The sequence below is a fragment of the Melozone crissalis genome, unplaced genomic scaffold, assembly GCF_028551555.1.
Source record: "Melozone crissalis strain CALT ecotype California unplaced genomic scaffold, PUWL_Pcris_2 ptg000090l_1, whole genome shotgun sequence".
NCBI classification, from domain to species: domain Eukaryota; kingdom Metazoa; phylum Chordata; class Aves; order Passeriformes; family Passerellidae; genus Melozone; species Melozone crissalis.
In genome coordinates, this window is record NW_026535867.1 from 4,428,016 (window position 1) to 4,447,779 (window position 19,764).

A 19,764-nucleotide genomic window follows, 5' to 3' on the forward strand; every position below is an offset into this window, starting at 1 on the left:
GATTTTCCCATCTTAATTTGTTTAGTTTATTTTAGTTTAAGAGTGTTTCTAGAAAAAAAGCTTATCACCAATAGACTTTATCATTAAAAGCTGGTAGGTAGTTAATGCAGATGAGGAGTCCAGACTCATATTCTGTGTTTTGGAGAGCTGTTTTTCAAACCCTTCTCTCCTTCCCTGATGTGACTTGAATTTTTTTTGTCTTTCTGGCCATTCCTGGATTCCTGTCTGACATCATTTTACTTAGTCTCCCAGCACTTCCACCTTCATTCCCAAACTTCTGTGCATCCACCTTTTTTTCCCAAGACTGCATTACAATTTCCCTACCACCCACTCTTCCACAACTCTGAGCCCTGAGGTTTTCACCTTGAGGAGTTTTGGCTGGAGGAAGGTGACCATTTGGAGCACCAGGTGAAGTTTCCCTGCTGGCATTTTTTGAGCATGAAGCCACCTGTGGTGATCAAAGAAGCAATCTCCAGGAGGATGCTGCATGTCCAGTCATTCTCAGGGAGTGGTACCCACAGACCTGCATCAGCTTCTGTTCTTTGTAGAAAGTGTGAAATATTATCACAAAAACTCATTCAAAACCTAATGTAGAAGCAGCTACTCATAACTTAGAGGATTTTCTGCAGATAGAATTAAAGCTGAAACCCTAACCCTGAGGTGTCATTTCCTGCAAATTTCAGGAATTCTTTTCAAACAAAGAGCTTTTTAGTTAAAAGACTGATTTACTTGTTCTACTCTGTGTAATCTTTCGATTATTTCTGAAATAGCTGAAGTGTTCTGAAACTTGGCAGACTGACAAGTCACTGGAAAAAGGCCCCTAAAGATTGAAAATATCAGGCTACCTTCATTACAGACAACATAAGTTTAGTTTGTTTTGTTTGGTTTTTTTTAAGCAGCAAAATCAATCAGATAAAATATCATATGGAAAAAGCATGGTTTGTATAATAACAGTAATGAAGGTTCTTTTAAATATATTATAGTTGTCTTGAATGTGAGCATTTGTTTTTGGATTAATCTTTTTAATGCAGTGTTACAGATGTAACTGACAGCTGAAAAAAACATGACTTAGGGCCTACAAAATCATGGGATTGACATGCATATGTTACACATGATCTGAATACTGAATACAGTGAATATTTAATGTGGGACATTCACTTAATTGTGGTTTTGTTTTGTTTTGTTTTGTTTTTTTTTTTGTAGCAAAGACAGGTTAAAATGGAATTTTTTTACAGGGACAGCCATACAGTATGATAAAAGGTTAAACAGTGATTAAAAAAGAAAAAGGGAAAGATATGAGTAAAATGATAGAAAATATTTTGAAAACTTCCAAAATACCACAACAATCTGTTTCATCTTGCAGGAATCCGATTAGCTCCAAAAGAAAAACTGGAAATCCCTGTATTATTCATGCCAGCTGAAATGAAAATTTATAAAGCAGTGGTGGTAATTCATGTAATGAGGGGAAACGGTGAGAACTGGCCTTATGAGGTTACTGGTGAATCAAACACAGACTTAAACAGGTAATTTATTCTAATGGGAAAGGAAAAAGTGGTTGAGATGCTCAATCCTATCACCATTTATCCCATTGACTATTCATGTGTAGCTCCCAAGGGCAGTCCAGTGTCTGATTTTGAGGGCAGTGGGTATCCATCAAAAGCTTTTAATGTACCCTGCAAAGTTTGCGGATTCAGGGGGAGCTATCTGTCTGTTTTAATACCTATCTATTCTTGCTTTAAATAAAGAAAATGTAGAGTACTGGCTGCTGGTGCAGTTATGGATATTGAGCAAATGAAAGCTCTGGTTTTTTCAATATATTTGGGATAATAATAATTTACATCCTGATATTTTTATGTCATTCATAAACTGCAAAAATCTTATCTCAGTGTAAACATAACCTGACAAAATGCAGATCAGGCCAAATGTTTGCAGATCTATAATGTTTGAATACATTAAGTGAATCTGAGTTGTAGCTGATATAATTTATAGCTGATATATTTAGCTGGGTTTTATTTCATATTTTTCTCTGATATGGTTAGCATTACAGCATACAATAGAATAGAGTCTAACCTTTCCAACAACTCTTAAGTCTAGCTTACTTTGGAAACAGAATTTTCAGCAGTCTAATTGATACTTGTATTTTTCTAGAAATGTTATTGTAGCAGAGAATGGGGAAACTCAGGGAATACTCTGGATCTATCCAATTAATGGAACACCTGAAGCACCACAGCAGAAATCAGGTAGGTAATGCTTGAAGAAAGCTTGAACAAAAAAATTCAACAATATTTAAGAAAATCAAATAGTCAGTTATATTCTCACCTGCTTGATCACAAGAATTTGCAGTAGTTCTTAGCTATATCTTAAAAAAGATAAAATCACATATTAAAAATAAAGTCTTCTCCCACTTCCAAAGCAAATCTAGATCATTACTTTGTTCTTATTGTGGATAAAAGGAATTTGGGGCAGTTTTAAATCTTAAGGGCTGTGCCCTTCAGTAATTAATCCTGAGTTGGAGAGCTGAAGGTAAGCTGAGCACAGGGCTGACTCAAAGGTAGAACTTCTTGCATATCCAGAACACCCTTCTGGAGACTCTACAGGGTGCAAAATATTGGAGGAGATGATTGCTTCTTCTCTCAGCTTTGAATTTCATCTCTTCATCAAAACCAGAATATAAAGTAGTGTGAACAGCAATAAGTTTTCCCCTTGCTCTTTAGAAGTAAACTTGCATTAAAAGATGGGTGACATTCTTGGAGGTTTCTTGCTTATTTTGGGGATAGTAAATGCTTATATATTTGACCATCTGTATTTTTAAGGTGTGATACAATTCCAGAGCTAGGAAACAGGAAGTTGTGAACAGCTTTTTAAATCTATAACCCTGAAACAACAGCTCAATGTGCAAATGTGGGACCAATTCTATACCAGCTTGTCCTTTCAGCTCACTTTTTGTGGATTGAATCAGTGAATATAATACCTTTCTACATTAAATGTATTAAGATAAAGGGACAATTTCTGAAAAAAACCATAGATATTTGTACTGCCATTAATTTATATTGCTTAAGAACTCTTTACTTGTAGACAAATGCCAATGATGTGGTATTAATTAGAGCTTTCATGTCATTAATTTGTACTTTAATACCTTAAGGAATGAAACAGAATATTATCATGTAATCAACTGTTGCCCAAAATGATGGCTTTAATGAGTCTCATTAGCATTAGATCCATGTATATTAATGTGGGTGTTTGTTGTGTAATTCAGTGGTACTCCTCAAATCTCCCTTTTATTGGGCTGTTGCTTTCACTGAAATCACAGAATCATTAAGGTTGAAAAAGACCTCTAAGATCATTGAGTCCAACCATTAACTCTGTGTAACCACTAAACCGTGTCCCTAAGTACCACATCTCTGTGGTTTCTGAATATTTTTAGGTGTGATGATCCCCCAGTTCTCTGGGCACCTTGTTCCATCACCTGGCCACCCTTTCCATGAAGAAATTTTTCCCAATATCCAATCTAAACCTCCCTTGGCACAACTTGAGGCCATTTCCTCTTGTCTGTCACTTGTACTTGGGAGAAGAGATTATCTCCCACGTGGCTACACCCTCCTTCCAGGTTGGTCTGGAGATGAAGGTGGTCCCCCTGAACCTTCTTTTCTCCAGGCTAGACACCCCAGCTCCCTCAGTCACTCTTCTTAATCTCAAGACCCTTCCCCAGCTCTGTCCTTCTCTGGGCTCTCTCCTGCCCCTCAATGTCCCTCCTGAACTGAGGGGCCCAGAACTGGACACAGCTCTCAAGGACAATCCCTGTCCTGGTTCTGCTGGTCAGGTTCCTGTTCCTGATCCAGGCCAGGTTCCTGTTCCGGTTCCAGGCCAGGCTCCATTGGCCTTCTTGGCTGCCTGGGCACATCTGAGCTCATGTTCAGACTATTTTTCATCAACATCCCCAAATCCTCCCCTGGGCAGCTTTCCAGCTATTCTTGCCCAAGCCTGGGGCATTGCCTGGAGTTGTTGTGCCCCAAGTGCAGGACCCAATGCTTTCTGTATAAGTTATGAATTAAAATGTTTAGCATTACTGAATGGCTTAAGTGACCTCACTTCTGTGTATGATCCGAAGCTCACGTACTGTCACAGACATCTTTTCACTAAAAATCCTTTCTTAGGATTTTTTCCATTCTGAGGAGCTGAGGCCTCAGAAACAAAATGTAAACAATGGTTATCTGCTGCTGTGGAGTGCATCAGGTGGATTTGTGACTGGTCTCCTGTGGATGTTTGGATTTAGTGACAAGTCACAGCAGAGCTGGCTCTCACTCTCTGTCCAAGCCAGCTGCCTTTGTTATGAATCTTTCCTATTCTATTCTTAGCTAGCCTCCTGAGGAAACCTTTCCTTCTACCCTTTTTAGTATAGTTATATAGTTATAATGTAATATATGTGTATATATATATATATATATATATATATATATATATATATATATATATGTAAATAATAAAATAATAAATCAAGCCTTCTGAACATGGAGTCAACATTCCCGTCTCTTCCCTCATCCAAGAACCCTTGTGACCATTGTCACAACATGCTAACAACCCTTAAGTAATTTCAAATTCCTAAATGCTTTTTTAAAACAGTAAAACTAAATTGTGGCATATTTATACCTGTTATCCATTAGTTTATGTTCAATAAATTTTTGTAATACATAAAAATGCATTGCATTAATTTTGAGTACATATAGTTCTTTGGCCATCAGGATGTTATGTTGGGCTAATATTTTTTCCCAAGGAAGATTTAGGTCTTTCAAGAATGTCCCAGAAAACAGAAATAGGTGTTTTTAAGTGTGTTTATGTAATTTTCCATTCCTACTTTGATTCTGAAACCTGTGGTTTTCAGTTATAATTGGGTATTTAGAAAACTTGCATTGTAAGATATAAATCCAAAACAGATAATAACAAGAAATCTACTTAAAAAAAAAAAGGGTAATGATCAAGACTATTGTTATCTCTCTAAACGCAGACATTTATTAGAATTGCCTGGAGGCTACAAGTTTCTGTGTCAAAAACCCAAACTGCTTTGCTGGTATATTAAGGAGTTCATCTTTGGGTCATTCTTATTTGCATCTTAATATACTTAAACTTGTAGAAGTCACTTGGCTTTCTATCTCACGAGACCAATTAAAATGATCAGTGGTCACAACCCATGTAGTACATGTTAAGTAGGTGATATCCTGGCTATCTTATAGAATTGATTACAAATGGATGGTCATCCAGAATATTCTTTTAATTCTTGCAGAGTGTAGAGTCAAAGAAGCATACAGCAATTTTAATTGGAGGGGACCACTGGGGGTCCTCTAATCCAAGCACCTGCTCAAGGGCAGCTTGCTCAGGGACTTGTCCAGTCAAATCCTAGAAATATCTGAATTTTATTAATAAATATTATGTAGCCATTTTGGAAAAAGAAAATGTAAAATCAATTTTGGTAGTAAGATGAACTGTAGAATAGAAAATGACACAATGTGCACACAGTAATCTGAAACATTTGGTAAACTAGTGGAATACAGAGAATGTAATCTATTTTTAAATATAGATTTAAAACTGTATTTATATAAGGTCATACATTTAAATAAAAAGATGTGTGCTTACCTATTTCAGTAACTCTCCTTCATGGAAATTCCAAGAGATCTCTAGAAATTACTTACACCATGTTAAACAGGGAAGGACCAAGGGAGAAAGGAAATCACCCAAACTTATGTTATTATCTATTTTGCAGAGTAAATAAAGTGCCAGAACTGAAAGTTGAAGCTAAATAAAAATGATATAGAAAAGGAGTTTCCTTCTTCTTTTTTTAAACCCTGCATATTGATTCGGCACAATATGGTTCCAAATTATTGATCATAATTCCTTATCTTAACTTCAGAGTTAATTTTTGAAGAAACATTGGGTCAAACTCTGATGAAAATGACTTACAGATCTTGAAACTAAAAAGTATGTGGTCAGCTGTTCTTTTTCATGTTGATTTCCAGAACTCTAGGAAGTGCTAGATCTTTGGGAAAACATTTTTTGTCAGTGCTTTTATATAATTTTCTTCTTTTTCTGTGTTATTAAATAAGAAACAGCAAAAAAACAACAAAAAAAACACCAAACAAACAAACAAAGAAAAAACCCTCTGTTGAAATAGGCTTTATAGAAACTAGTGTAAAAGATAAAGCCTAAAAACTTTGTCATGAAAAAGACATACTTTGGAAGTAGTAAATTAAAATCACTTACTGAAATGAAAGAAGTTCTATGATGCTTCCAACAGAAGCTCATGCGAGAATGATTTTTATTCTGGAATATTTCTATTAAAGTTGAAGTTTTAATAACAGTATCCTTAAATTAAGAAAGCAAAGAGTAACTTAATATTCTTTCATTTAATCATAAAACCTTTTTTTTTTTTCAGTCTTCCTTTCTTACTAGCATATTTCAAACTATGCCATAATTCCTATTAGCAGTTGAACTAAAATGAAGATAAATTCAATGATTAAAGATAAGAGAGAAATTTGCAAGTGCTGCTGGGAACTAACTGAACAGATTTTTGTTTGCTTAGCAATATTTTCTGCTACTTCACCACAGCAGAACAATAGAAAGTGGAGGTTGGGAGAAGCTTTTAGTTGTCTTGCTCCTTACTGGAATTCTGTCATTCTCTGAGCACATTTAGCTTCTATGTTTCATTTCTTTGTTAAAATCCAGATGCCAGCTCTTTGCAAATAAGATGTTTTTGCTTTTCTCTAGTTGTGATCCGCTGCCAGGCCAGGCAGAGGCTGGAGCAGAGGGTGGAGCTGCTGCTGATTGGGGTCATGGCTGGTGCCACTGACCTGCCTGATGCGGGGCACTCTGCCTCCGTGGACACAGAAGAGTTGTCCAGCACCCCAGAAGTCACTGATGGTGAGAGTAGTTTTGATGTTGTGCTATTTTATGAAAATTTCAAATTATTACTTCACCAGATGTGCAGCTCTGCCATGGCAATGAGTGAGGTTTAGGCTGATTGTCCCAGTCCATATTTCTATCATTTTGCAAGTATAGAGTATTTGTTTAACTTTTTGTCTGCAGCTATGGGCACTTATAAACCTGAACCTTCCCTTTTTTTAAATTTGTCCTGGCTGTGAGGCTTGCATACACACAATCTTTCCTTTAAAAGAGAGCCTGCACAAAGTCTTCAGTTAGAAAAAATACATCTGTGTAAGCATTGCCAGGAGACATTTATCTGCAGGTTTATAAGATGCATTCCCATCAGCAGGTCAATATTGGTATCAGAATGGATTGAAGAAGGAGGACTTTTTGAAAGAAGTGATAAAGCTTTGTAAAAAGATAGCTTCCACTTACTGTTAATCTGCTGAGAACACAGTGAAAATCAATTTATTCAGATACTGCAGCTGTTCAAAATATACCTCTCTTTGAAACAGAATGGCACAACAAATAAGTAGTAAGGAAAGAATGCTTGTTACTGCTGTATCACCAGTATTTCTGTTATCAGTCATAGTCACTACAAAAAATTTGAAAATTTCCACCTTGGAAACTTTACATTCCATTTTGGGTTCAAAGTCATCATCCTTTATAAGGAAAATGTTATTTAAAAATTATGACACATAACATGAAACAGACTAATGTGTGTTTAACTTAGCTGTAGATGAGGGAAGGGATTTCACCTGCACTCTGACTTTGCTCAAAGTGGTAAAAGATGAGTTTACAGATGTTGCTGTAATTGCAGTCTATCAGGTAATCAGTTAGAAGGGCAGGCAAACTTGGCTTTTGTGTCCCTTTTCTGCCATTTACAGTCTGTTCCAGCAGAGGCTGTGCAGGAATAACATGTTACAGAACAAGTCCTGCCAAATAACAGCAAAAGTGAATCGCTGTAAAAGGTAAATCAAGATGCATTACATCCTTCCTAGGAGGCCAATTTTCAAGCAAGCATGCACATTGATCAATGTAATCTCCCATCAACAATAACTGTCTTTAAATAGATTTTATTTCTGAAAGCTTTTAAAATAGGAGATCTGAAGTTGAACTGTTTAAGAGAGCTTGCAGAGCATATGCTTACTGATTGGCTGATATTCATAATTGCTTTTCTAAATTTTATATTTACTCATATTACAGTGTCAAAGATAACTTATTTCTTGGGCATATTATCATCTTACATACCCATATTACACAATGATAGTGATAAATCCAGTTAAGCAAAAAGATGTGAAATTGTCAGTGTACATTCTTTCATCTTTGGAGAACTGTAAATGCTGAAAATTTATTCAGCCATTTGAGGACAGCTGTCCATCAAGATAAAAGGCACTTTTTAAAAATTTATTTTTATCATAGAGTAACAGATTTAGCTCATTATTGGCTGGTCACATATGAGTGGGCTGACTTAAACACACCTGGCCTATTTCCCTCCAAAATGTTGGCCTGTGAATTGACAAGAAAAACATGAAGTGACCAAGCTGAGGCAGCATTTTGAAAGTCTTGCAGATTCATGATGTCTGGTTCTTGTTTTATTCATAGGAATAATTTATTCACACTGGCTGCTGCACATGGTGTACAAGACATTGATTTGGGGTGTTGCATCTTTTTAAGTAAGAAGTCTGGTAATGAAATGCTTTGCACCCTAGGTAGTAAAATCATTTTTAACACTGTGCTTTTCATCCTTTTCAATGACATTTTAATGCCATTATTGATAGATGAATTTGAGGCCTGTTGGGAAGCAAATTAAATGGTACTATCTGAGCTTTTCTGCAGTCTACCAGTAATAACATAAATAAAAGCCTAAACCTTTAAGATAGCAGTCTGGCACACTGTTCTTCATTTTTTTTCTCTTCTGAAAGAGTGATTCATCAGAGTGCCTGTGTGAAGAGTAGTAAGCAGTTTTTACACCCAAGGATAAATGATGATAATTACTGGCAGATCAGATTTAAACAGCTAATACTGTGCTTCAGTATTTAAATTATTTGGACAAGTATAAGTTCTTTTGAAGTGAAAAATCTTCAAACAGGTCTTTTACATAAAAAATTCAATTTCATCCAATATGGGGGAGTGCACTTGACACAGAAAGCTACTACAATTTCTTAAGAAAGAAGGTGCAATCTAAAAGTTTTCTAGTTCCAATGACATAATTTCTTGTTCAGAAGCCAGCAAAGTTCCAGGGATCAAATAATGAAAGCTTAATATTTTAGACGTAGCAAGTAGCAAATAGAGTATGGTCCTTTTTAAAAATAATTTTCAGTGACATGACATGCATATTTTCACCCTAAATGTATTTTTCAGCTGTTTTCTTACATATGGCTCTAAAGATGTCTTTTACACTAAAGGAAATTTAAGAGCTGAGATTCATCCAAACAAATGAAGTTTGCTATTTTTTAGGTTAAGTATTCAGTGGAGAATACAAACTACATTTAATTTTCCACAGTCTTCTGAAAAAAAGAAAATCAAACATTTCACGAATCAGTTATGGAAGTTTGACTGACATTTGACATTCACAACACTGTGTGTTTGTAGCGGTCCTTTGTAACCTTTCCCTTTCAATTGCTTCAGTTTATCTCACAAGCCAGCCATGAGGGCTGAGTATTTCTCATTAACTTCTCTCATCCTTATTAATTCATTGCTCTCCTCACAGCCCAGCAGCTGATCTTAGCTCCTTGCTCTGAATTCTTATTTCTGGGAAGGTTTCATGACATTTTCCTTGAGGGGAACAGTGCTGCCCACGTTCTGTAGGGTAGCACAGGTATGAGGCTGGTTTATGTTGTGACCAAGGTTTAGAGCCATTCTGAACTCAGACTAAACAGATGGAGAGTTCAACTGCACCTGAGAGGGAAATAACATTTTCCAGATGTGCTAATCCATAATGTACGTTGGCATCATTATACAAACTGTATCTGTACCATTTGACTGTTAATAAAAACTTTATAGCAACTACCTAATATTCCTGAAACTCATCAGAATATTCAAAAGCCTCTGTTTTCTTTCATTTCATTAAAGCAGCTCTTTGAAACCAGCAAAGAATAAAAACATATCCAAACACACATTAAAAAGCTATTTTCCATCCCCAGCAGGATTTTGTGTTAGCCAGTGCTATGGATTACACTCAATTCCCATTTAATGTGATGGATCTGGATCAGGAGGCTCACCTTTAAGATATAAGGTCAATAAAATTGGCTATGACCAAAGAAATCTTTGGAGACAAATAGACTTGATCACTCATCCAGAGATGTTAATATGATTGCTGATAAAGGGTAGCAGATTAGTATTGGAAGCAGTATGAAGAGGGTAATAATGATGAAGATGGCCCTATATCCTACTTAAGCCATTTCTGTATTGTCAGAATTACTGTGGCATTATTTTTGAAATTATCCTTGAGGATGAGAAAGTTATACCTATGTAAATTAGATTTTCTTCCTATGCAATAAAAGAAAGGATAACAAAGTGTTTGTTTTGGATTAAGAGTTGATGAAAGCAGTGATCAATGGCAAAATGAAGTTGTTGACAAGGGGGTGAAACAAGAATTGAGACACTTTGTTATGGATTATTGCTTTTTTGTTAGGGGGTGACAACTCCTGATGGAAGACACTAGTAGAAGTCAAAGTATAAAGCATCAGAGGAGAACTGAAAGTCTTAAATGGATTATTTTGTCATCTACATAATTTTTGTTTACATCTGCCTCTTTGTTTATTTATGAGTGAAGCATGGGAGAGATTTGATGTATTGTTGATTTCCATTGTTGAGCTGAAATAATGCCAGGCATTTTAATGAAGAAGGTCAAATAGTTCTTGTTGATATACGAGGATATCACTGGGTCCATTAAAAAAGAGAAGAAATACAGCAAAATTTTTATCTCATAAATAAACCCTCCTACTGCCATTTCTTAATATAATTAGGACAGTAACAGCAAATTCTGGCAAAAAAAAAAAGAACTTGTGAATTGTGAGCAGGCAGTTGGGAACTGCTTTTATTTCTGTTTACAGTCATCACTCAATTCTGTTTCCTTGCCATTTTATAAAATGTTAAAATCTGTAGGCCTTAGGAATGAGAATCATCATTATGTTAATTAAAAGGACTTTCTGATACTTATGCAAAATCATGCTCATTTTAAATATTCAGCACTTAAAGGGAACCAGATCTATTTTAAACTAATCTGGAGTTATTTTTTCAGCTTCATAAAATTGCAAAAACAATAAATAATACAAAACCAGAAATAATTAAATTCTTCCAGGTGCTACTCTTTAGTGTGAGGTAGAACCGGGAAACATGAGAAGTCCAAAAGAATTGATTGACTGACTCAAATAATGTCTGAAACAAGAACACACAAATAGATATCCCTTAAAATTATTTGAGCTAGTGGATAAGAACAACCTAGGCAATATAATTAGCTGGAGGAGTGTATTAATGACTTTAATTGCTCTATGTTTATGATTGCTGTTTCTCCCCTTTCTTGCTCACAGAATTTCCTGTAATCTCTTTGGTTGGGTGGTAAGGAATTATTACTTCCAATAGAAACAGAACCACTGCACCCTTGTTTTGTAAAAATATTTTGGGGAAGCTTCTGTAAATCAGAGCTGTGGCCAACACAGCTCTATACAACCTTAATTGTTCTTCTGGAATATCATAATACCTAAAAATGATCTGTCTGCATTAATTTCCTCTTTTTTCTGAATTATTTGCTCATTATTTATGGGACACCAACAAAGCATTGCTGGTCAAACGCCTTAAGATGCAAACTTTTTTGGTTTTTCAGGGACAGTGGCCCTATATCTTTCAGCAATGTTTGAATGCTATTTGTCATAGAAAAGCAGAGGATTTATGCACCTAAATTTGCCTCAGAAAATTTATCAGACAATCACTGTAGTAAAAAACTACATGCATGCAACAAGCCTATCCCGAATGCTCTTCCATTTCCAGGTTATTACATCCTATTTTCAATTCTGTGATAAAATTCTTTATCCTTGTCTTCTGTTTCTGAAGTTACGTTCAAGTTTTGTTGTTCTTACAGAAAATGAAGTTATTATCTCTAGATCTCCTTCATCTCTCTCACACTACACATTTCAAGGAGAAATTGATACAACAAGTATTCAACAAACTTCCCCTGTTGTTTTGTAGAATGTATAAAACTTTATGTTTTATAAATTACTGCATCAGGCCTGTTGTTTTGACAGTTTAAGAAAAATTTGAGCTGAAGCTTTGGAGAAACAGGAAGATATTAAAACTGTAAGACAAGTAAATAGAAGTTACACAGAATCATCACAGAACTTTGAATGAAGTGATAACCTTGAACCATCACTCTTTCTTCAGGCCAGCTGAGGAAAACAAGAGTGAAACCTCAGAAATTTACTACACAAAAATTTTATGAATTCTGAAACCTGATTTGTATCCAAAAACTAACACAAGTTGATACCTCCCATGAGATGAAATGTCTTATAGTAGAGAATTTACACTAGCCTGTGTGATAGATGTTCTGTCTTATGTGTAACTGAATGCAGTCTGTTGGGTAAAGAGAAGGAAGCAAATGAATGTGACCCTGGTGGTCAGGGGCTGTGTTCCACTCTCTGTGGCTCAGTTTTGTATATTAAAAAAGCCAGAAGATAAAATGTGGATGTTTTGGTAATAGACCATAGAATAGTGTAAAACTGTCAAGAACCATTGAAAAAATGGTGATGTGGGTTTTCAATTTAGCTTCTGTTGTGTCCCAGTTCAAATAGAATGGTCAGGTTAAAAGTCAACTTGACTTATTACTGATTTCTGTGAGCAACATTGAAAGTGAGGCAAATGACTCTGGATGCCATGGAAAAAATAATGTCTGTGTGAATTAGGACTAAATCATGAGATATGTTGCTGAAGAAGCTGCTTTGATGTTTCTGTGCCAAGGTACAGATGTGATCTTTATCTGCCAGAGGTTCTGGCTAAATGAAGACACAGCTGAATAAAAGCGGGAACTTGTTGAAAAAGGATTATAATGGTTATGAAGAAATAAATTTTAATTGTTTCCTTTATAGCATGAATTTAGAGGGTAGCATACAAATCTAAATAGAATGCCAGATCAAAGGCAAATAATGTGAGATCATTTGGGCTGAAGAGAATCCTTTTGATTTTTCTGAGGTTTTTGTTTCAACTCTATTATGCAAGTAATATGAGAGTAAACAAAGCATTGAAAGGGATGTATGGAGGCAGAGTAAGAAGATAATTAGTGAAAAAGGGATTCAGGGAGAGAGAATATATGGAAACAAGCTGCAAGGAACAATACTAGGTGCACACCATGTGTTTCATATACATAAAATGGATTCACAAGCTTCTATTTCATTTATTTCATTCACTAAACTGTGCAGTGTTTTGAAGAAACACATTCTCAAAACAAAAAAAAAAGGTGGGGGCAATGCTTTTTGCCTTTTGCTGCTTCTTTACAGCAGAAACTTGATTTAGAAGTAGATACCTCTTTCAAACAAATGTTTTGAAAGAGAAAAATGAATGTAAGGGAAAATTTAAGAAAGAAGCATTCCAAATAGTTGCTAAGGAAATAGGCAGTGGGATGCAGGGTAAAAGATGTGGATAAGAGTGGAATTTTGTAGGGCCTTGAAGATATGGATGAAAGTTTTTGGCTGGATATGGAAAGAGAAAAATTTGCAGAGAAGACATACAAAGATATTTATGCAGAACTATATTGAGTCGTTGAATTCCTATAAGGATCAATATTTTATTATCAACAGAAGAAGATCAGGTTTTATATCCATTATTTTCTGTGATTTTAATTTGGTGTCTGGGATTTAGTTATGTTATCTTTGCTTATATTTCTAATGCTCCACATACAGCTCTTTTGTACCTGTATGAAGAAATCTGGTGAAAGGCACATTTAACTACAGCCAGGTCTTTGGGGGTTTTATGCAATTTGCTTAATCTGCTCTTATTGTCCCATAGTTGTGACATTTTACAGTGAGAAACAGATCCATAATTTTCAGTTGAGATCTCATGTCTTCCTACCCACATGATGTCTACCTAAGTGTTAGGATGTTCTTGACCACTAAAGTTCTTTTTACTTTTTTCTTTTATTACTCTTGCAATTAACTTTTTGCTGTTTATTTGAATATGTACTTGAAAACAGTATTATAATTATTTGATCTGCTGTACAATAATGTGTTCTGTCTGTACTTTTGCTGGAAAGGCAGAACTGCATACGCAATGTCATTCCCCACTGCCTGCTGAGTTCCAGCAGTGTCTGTGTGAAAACTCTTCGAAGACAATGGAGAAGCAGGAAAAGGACAACTGTCACATGAGACCTGAAAGGAACTATGTATGAAGATATATCAAAATATTTGGAAGGTGAAGATTAGATGCCAGATGCCTGGTAGAAATGAGTAGTTAACATCTGGTTTTGTAGTTTATATGTTAGCAGTTTGGGGACTATTAGATCAAGAGGGGAAGAAATCTTTGTTAGGTGTCAGGGCCACAGTGGACCCAGCCTTGGAAAATTATCAGAACCAGTAGAAAAAATCATTGTGAGTGCACTGTGTTTCATTCAGCACCAAGTGAAAATAATTAATCTGGTTTATGCAAAGCACGAAAGTGCAAATTTATGAATGCCTTGGCTTTAATTACATGTTTATATTTGGTGATTGTGCTTCCCTCCTTTATGAAATGACTACAAATAAGAGCAGCTAAGTGAATTCACTTGCATCTCTGTTTTACTGCATCCATCCAAGGAAAAGCCTCTGCAATGAGCACAAGCACTTTTGCAGTCTGAGCATGTTTCCATCACAGTTTTAATTTCCATCTGTCTCACTGGAAATGGGAGACAGTGTGAAAGTAAAGGGGGTCCCTTAGGGAGGTGCTCCCCTTTGCCACATTTTGTCACTCAGTGTGCCACAGTTAAAGTGATGTTTGTGGAGGGCTCAGACAGCCACATCTCCCCTGGGTGTCCACAGGGCACTGCAGCCTCCTGGGCCAGTGGCCATGGGATTTTTATTATCAGGAAATGCAGAGGATAATGAGCTGGTCCTCAGTGAAATCAAGCACTCACTTTTCAGAAACAGGAGGGAGGTGCAAACGCTTCTCTCCTGACACTGAAACTCTGAGGTCAGAAATATCCAATGGGCCTTTCACTGCCTTCTGTAGGCAATAGGCCCTTCTACAAATGTCTTTGTTAATAACTCTTTTGAACCTTGAATACAGGTTCTTTTCCACTAAAATATTATTTAAATGTCTAATATTACTATTTTGTGAATCTGTTGGAATAGTTCTTTAAATTTTAGATGCATTAATTTTAGATGCATTTATCTATTAATTAGATTTACAGAAATCTAGCAGTCACAGAAATTCACATTTCCCCAATTTGTATGCCCAGACTGTAAAATCCTTGGAGTTTTCACGCTGTAAGTCTTATGAGTCATAAAATAATTTTTTTTAAAGTGATCTATATCCTTTCATCTTCTTTGAGGCTATTTAAACAAACCCCAACACTTTTATTCCAGTGTCCTTCCTACCATTTCTAAATAAATGACAACCAAGTCCTAGTACTGTATAGCTGAAAGCCTGGTTGGTTTTTCAGCATAGGTGCTTCAGCAGCTCTGTATACACGAGTGTTACTTAAATGCATTCTGTCTTTTTAGATATCTTTATTTACACAAATGAAAATGCTTGATGACTAAGATTAATTGCCTTTCAAAAGAAGAAATGTTTAATGATTAAAAAAATTGTTTTGGAATAATTACCTCAGAATATATTTTCTCTTAAGTAAGGCAAAATATTATTCAGAAAATAGGAAGAAGCAATAATTTTTATAATCAGAATTTCTGTTCCCTAGATTTAACTAGCTGTATATAAATAGCATGCTTATATCTTCCCAGTGTTTAGATTGATAAATATCTCTATGTTGTATCAGATGTGGCTAAAGCTCTCCCTGCTGCTCTTTATTTACAGAACATGAGTGGATTAATTGGGGTGTACTTTTACATTTGCATGTGTATTTTACATCTTGCATTAGATAAAAGAAAAATTTTACCTGTATTATAAATGGTGATTTAGAAAACTGAACTGAAATTAAGAGAAAACTGAATGAAATCATAGAAATAGCCTGGCCTAAAGGGTCAAGGCCTATTTGAGCAGGAGGTTATATTGTATTTGACTTTGCTTTAAAGAAGATGCTAGTACTATCTCCATATTTTATATCTTATGCCATTTTAATTGAAGCTAGAAATTGTAAGAGTCAAGAGAACTTTGAATATTGGACAAATTGGACAATTTCCTAGCTGACTCATAACTTTTTTCTTCTAGGTTCTGCCAGTTTGTTTAGGCAGTGTGTTACAGGATTGCTAAAATCAAATATTAACATTCCACAGAGAATTCCCACAGCATGATAATATAGGAGTCTTCAGGGCAACTGTGATGAAAAATATAACTGTTTTACATTTTTTAGCAGTGCTAAACTAGATCAGCAGTCTAAGTCAAAATGTGCTGAAGGGACCAATATAGCAAGGTTCCAAATATTGGCATTCATAAATGCATCTTTTTTTCCTTAAGTGTTGGGAGTATAAAATATTTTAACTAATTACTTAGTGTAAGCATAGAACAGGTTGCAAAACAGCCTGGAACAGAAAAAAAAAATTAATTTAATTGCCTCTGACTGAAAAGTTATATATATATATATATATATATATATATATATATGTATGTATGTATGTATGTATGTATGTATGTCAAACTGAGCCCAAATGTTTGGATAATAAAATCCAGCATGCAGTTCCCAACATTGTCTTCCTAGCACCTGAACTATAAAATAAGCTTTTCCTGAGTAGCATTGTGTGATATAACTGCTGAAAGAGGCATCTGCTCAACAGCTGCAATTTTTTTTCACTGTGAAATGCTCCAGATTGTCTCATCCTTTCTCTCCCATTGATTGTCAGCATCTGAATCTTCATGTTCTAGCATTTGTCAAGGGTGACTCCTAAAAGCCTTGGGCTGTGTTGGAATGTGAATGCATGACATAAACATTACGTTTTTCAAATGTAATGGATGAAAAAATGTAGGATGGTCCTAAGTTTTATAAAGTGTAGGAGAAAATTTTCATGTTGATTTTCATTTTGAAAAATTAAATTTTTGATAACCCCTGGTCATGATACTTTATTTACATCTGTGTGACTCTCATCTGGTATATATTGTACAGAGGTCTGTGAACAGTCTATTTTAAAGAGTTACAAATGGTTGAGTATAAGCTGCTACATTTCTTAATCTTTGTGTTATAAAAATGAAGAAACAAAAGGTCACACCTCCTGTGAGCTGCTGAAGTGGGAAGAGGAAATTGTGCATTTCAGAGAAGGACAAAGGATTAGAAGTGTGGGAAGGCATCTCCATACTCACTTAAATTTGGGTGGTTTTACAGATTGGCAGTACCAAAGTAAGCTTTTCTCCAACATTGTCACTTGGACTTTTTATCTAAACAAATCTGTCATCTATATTTTAGGATTCTGAGTCAGAAGGCCTTGGGAATTAACTCTGCATCTGCCTGGCACTATGCAGCCAGGATAAGTGTACAGGGATGCACACACAGCAGTTCTGTACATTTACACCCAGCTGTGCAAATTCAAAATGTGCCCTGAGATAGGTGGTCATAGTACAATGAAATCTCCTGTAGGAGTTAGTGGTTGTGCTAAAACATTTCTCATCCAGAAAATGTGTAAAACTTTTTAATGGATTAACAGCTTGAGATTCTTTTCCTCATGGAAATGTTCCCTTCTGTGCACAAATTGCTATTGTATACTGAATATCTCAGTTTCCTTTATTACAGCTGGAGGAGACATTTGATTCAAGAAGCTCAGCTGTTTATTTTTATGTCATTACTACTTGGCCTTTTCATAGCTGCTTCAGGGGATGAGAGAAGAGGCTGCTGGTGACATCTTCACTATTTCTCTGTATTCTGTGTATTGGGCTTGCAGCCATCAATGGCATTGATGTCCTTAATGATGTTTTTTTTTTTCAATTGTCCCAATGGCATTACTCAAAAAGAGTATTATGAGATTTTCATTTGGCTGATGAACTAGAAGTATTCCACCAGCCAGAGCAATATTGCTATTACCATTCACATATCCCAAGTAAGTTTTCCAGCTTCTATTTTGCTAGAAACTATATAGCCTGTCATATGAAATGGGAAGATTTTGTTATGCAGTCAGAAGGAAATCACTTAAGTTTTAGATAATTGCTAGTTTTACTCATTTGTCATTTTTAGTAATAAAGGGAAGAATTGTAACTCTGAGCCAACCAACTGTGTGAAATTATAGTGCACACAGGCTGATATTTTTCTTTTGTATCATTTAGGTTCCTCTGCAACACTGGAGTTTCTGTATGAATTGCAATATCAATCAGATGAAATTAGATATCAGCTTGAATCTTTGGTTGGAATGGAGCTGGTTGAAAAAGAATGGGATACAGAATCCAGAATTGTAACACTGATCTTTAATGTAGTGTTTGCACCTAGCAAACCAATGAGGTAAGGTCCTGTTCCTTACTACCAAAAGAACATGTAATGAAATCCTGTCTGGTCATTCTTACTTAGATAATCATTCCCCTGCATTCTTTTCCTCATTTTGTTTTCACCTCTGAGATCTATTGGTTTAGATTTTCTCCCTTGCTGCTTCTCGGCTATCTTTGCTGTTAAAACTGACAGTGTTTCTTTTCAGTGCCTTTGAAGTGGTTTGTTGAGTTACTTGCATAGTCTGTGTATGCATTATTTTACTTCTAAACATTGGAGTACTGAAAGACTTCCAATGAAAATTATTTGTTCTCATAATTCATAAAAAGCATACAAACAAGATGGTCTCTCAGTCTTGGAAATCTTTTCCTAGACAAGCATGTGTACATATTCTTTGACTGGGTGGGATAGTAGAATTTGAAATTAGTTTCTACTGCACCAGTAACAATGATCAATGATCAGGAAATTATTCTCCTTTTTTATAATTGTGATGTGACAAATTATGTATATGCTTTGATTTACAAATGAACATCTCCCTTCTTTAAAAAGAAACTGTTGAAGGGAGATCCTGTTGGAGATAGGGAAGTTGTCCCTTCCTTTGGGTACAGTCAGATGTGGGTCAGGAGGAGGCTGAAATGAAGCTTTTGGGACCTGCAGGCACAAAGTAAATCAGAGTCCCAACTTTACAAGGAGTGTTAGGGAACAGTCACTGCTGAGTATCATGGGTTGCATGAAAAGAGTTATCTTTAGGAGGCAGGGGGTTGCTCTTTATTTGCAGTAGTCCAGAAGATTAATGAAATAAACAAAGAGCAAACCTTTAGGAAGAATGATCCACCCACCTGATTCAGTGTCATTGTGTCAGAGGGAGGTGAATTTACAAAGCCTTTTCATTTCTACTCTCTCATTTTTATTCTATTATTTTTTAATTTGGTTTGGATTTTTTTATCTTTGTGTACTTGAGACTTAGACTTCCTGCAGAGGACTCAATGACTTCAATTAATTAGTTTTGTTATCTTCACAATCTACAGCACCAACTCTCTTATTCTGAAGGCATCAGAGTCTGGCATCTTCCTTAAGTACATATACCTTTGTCAGATCTATTTGATCCTGTTATGAACTGCTAATATGTTCTGGACAAAATTCTCCTCTAACATCACTGTAAATACAGAATAATGAGTAAAATAGTTTAGTGGTTTTGGGTTGTTTTAGTTTAAAAAAGAGCAAGCAGAGGAAGAATAAAATCTCATGGCTGTGCCAGGAATGTTACTTCCATATTATGTTCTTTCTTGTAATTTGCTGGAAATATCTAG

General features: G+C 35.6%; 1 protein-coding gene across 1 annotated transcript in view; it reads left to right on the top strand.

The window, feature by feature from the left end:
* Positions 1-19,764, top strand: part of CFAP47 (cilia and flagella associated protein 47) — a 260,765-nt gene that overhangs the window by 221,342 nt on the left and 19,659 nt on the right. The window contains exons 58-61 of the mRNA XM_054291296.1: positions 1,364-1,523; positions 2,149-2,240; positions 6,757-6,909; positions 18,301-18,472. Of these exons, the coding sequence (XP_054147271.1) occupies positions 1,364-1,523; positions 2,149-2,240; positions 6,757-6,909; positions 18,301-18,472 (577 nt within the window). The remainder of the gene's footprint in view (positions 1-1,363; positions 1,524-2,148; positions 2,241-6,756; positions 6,910-18,300; positions 18,473-19,764) is intronic.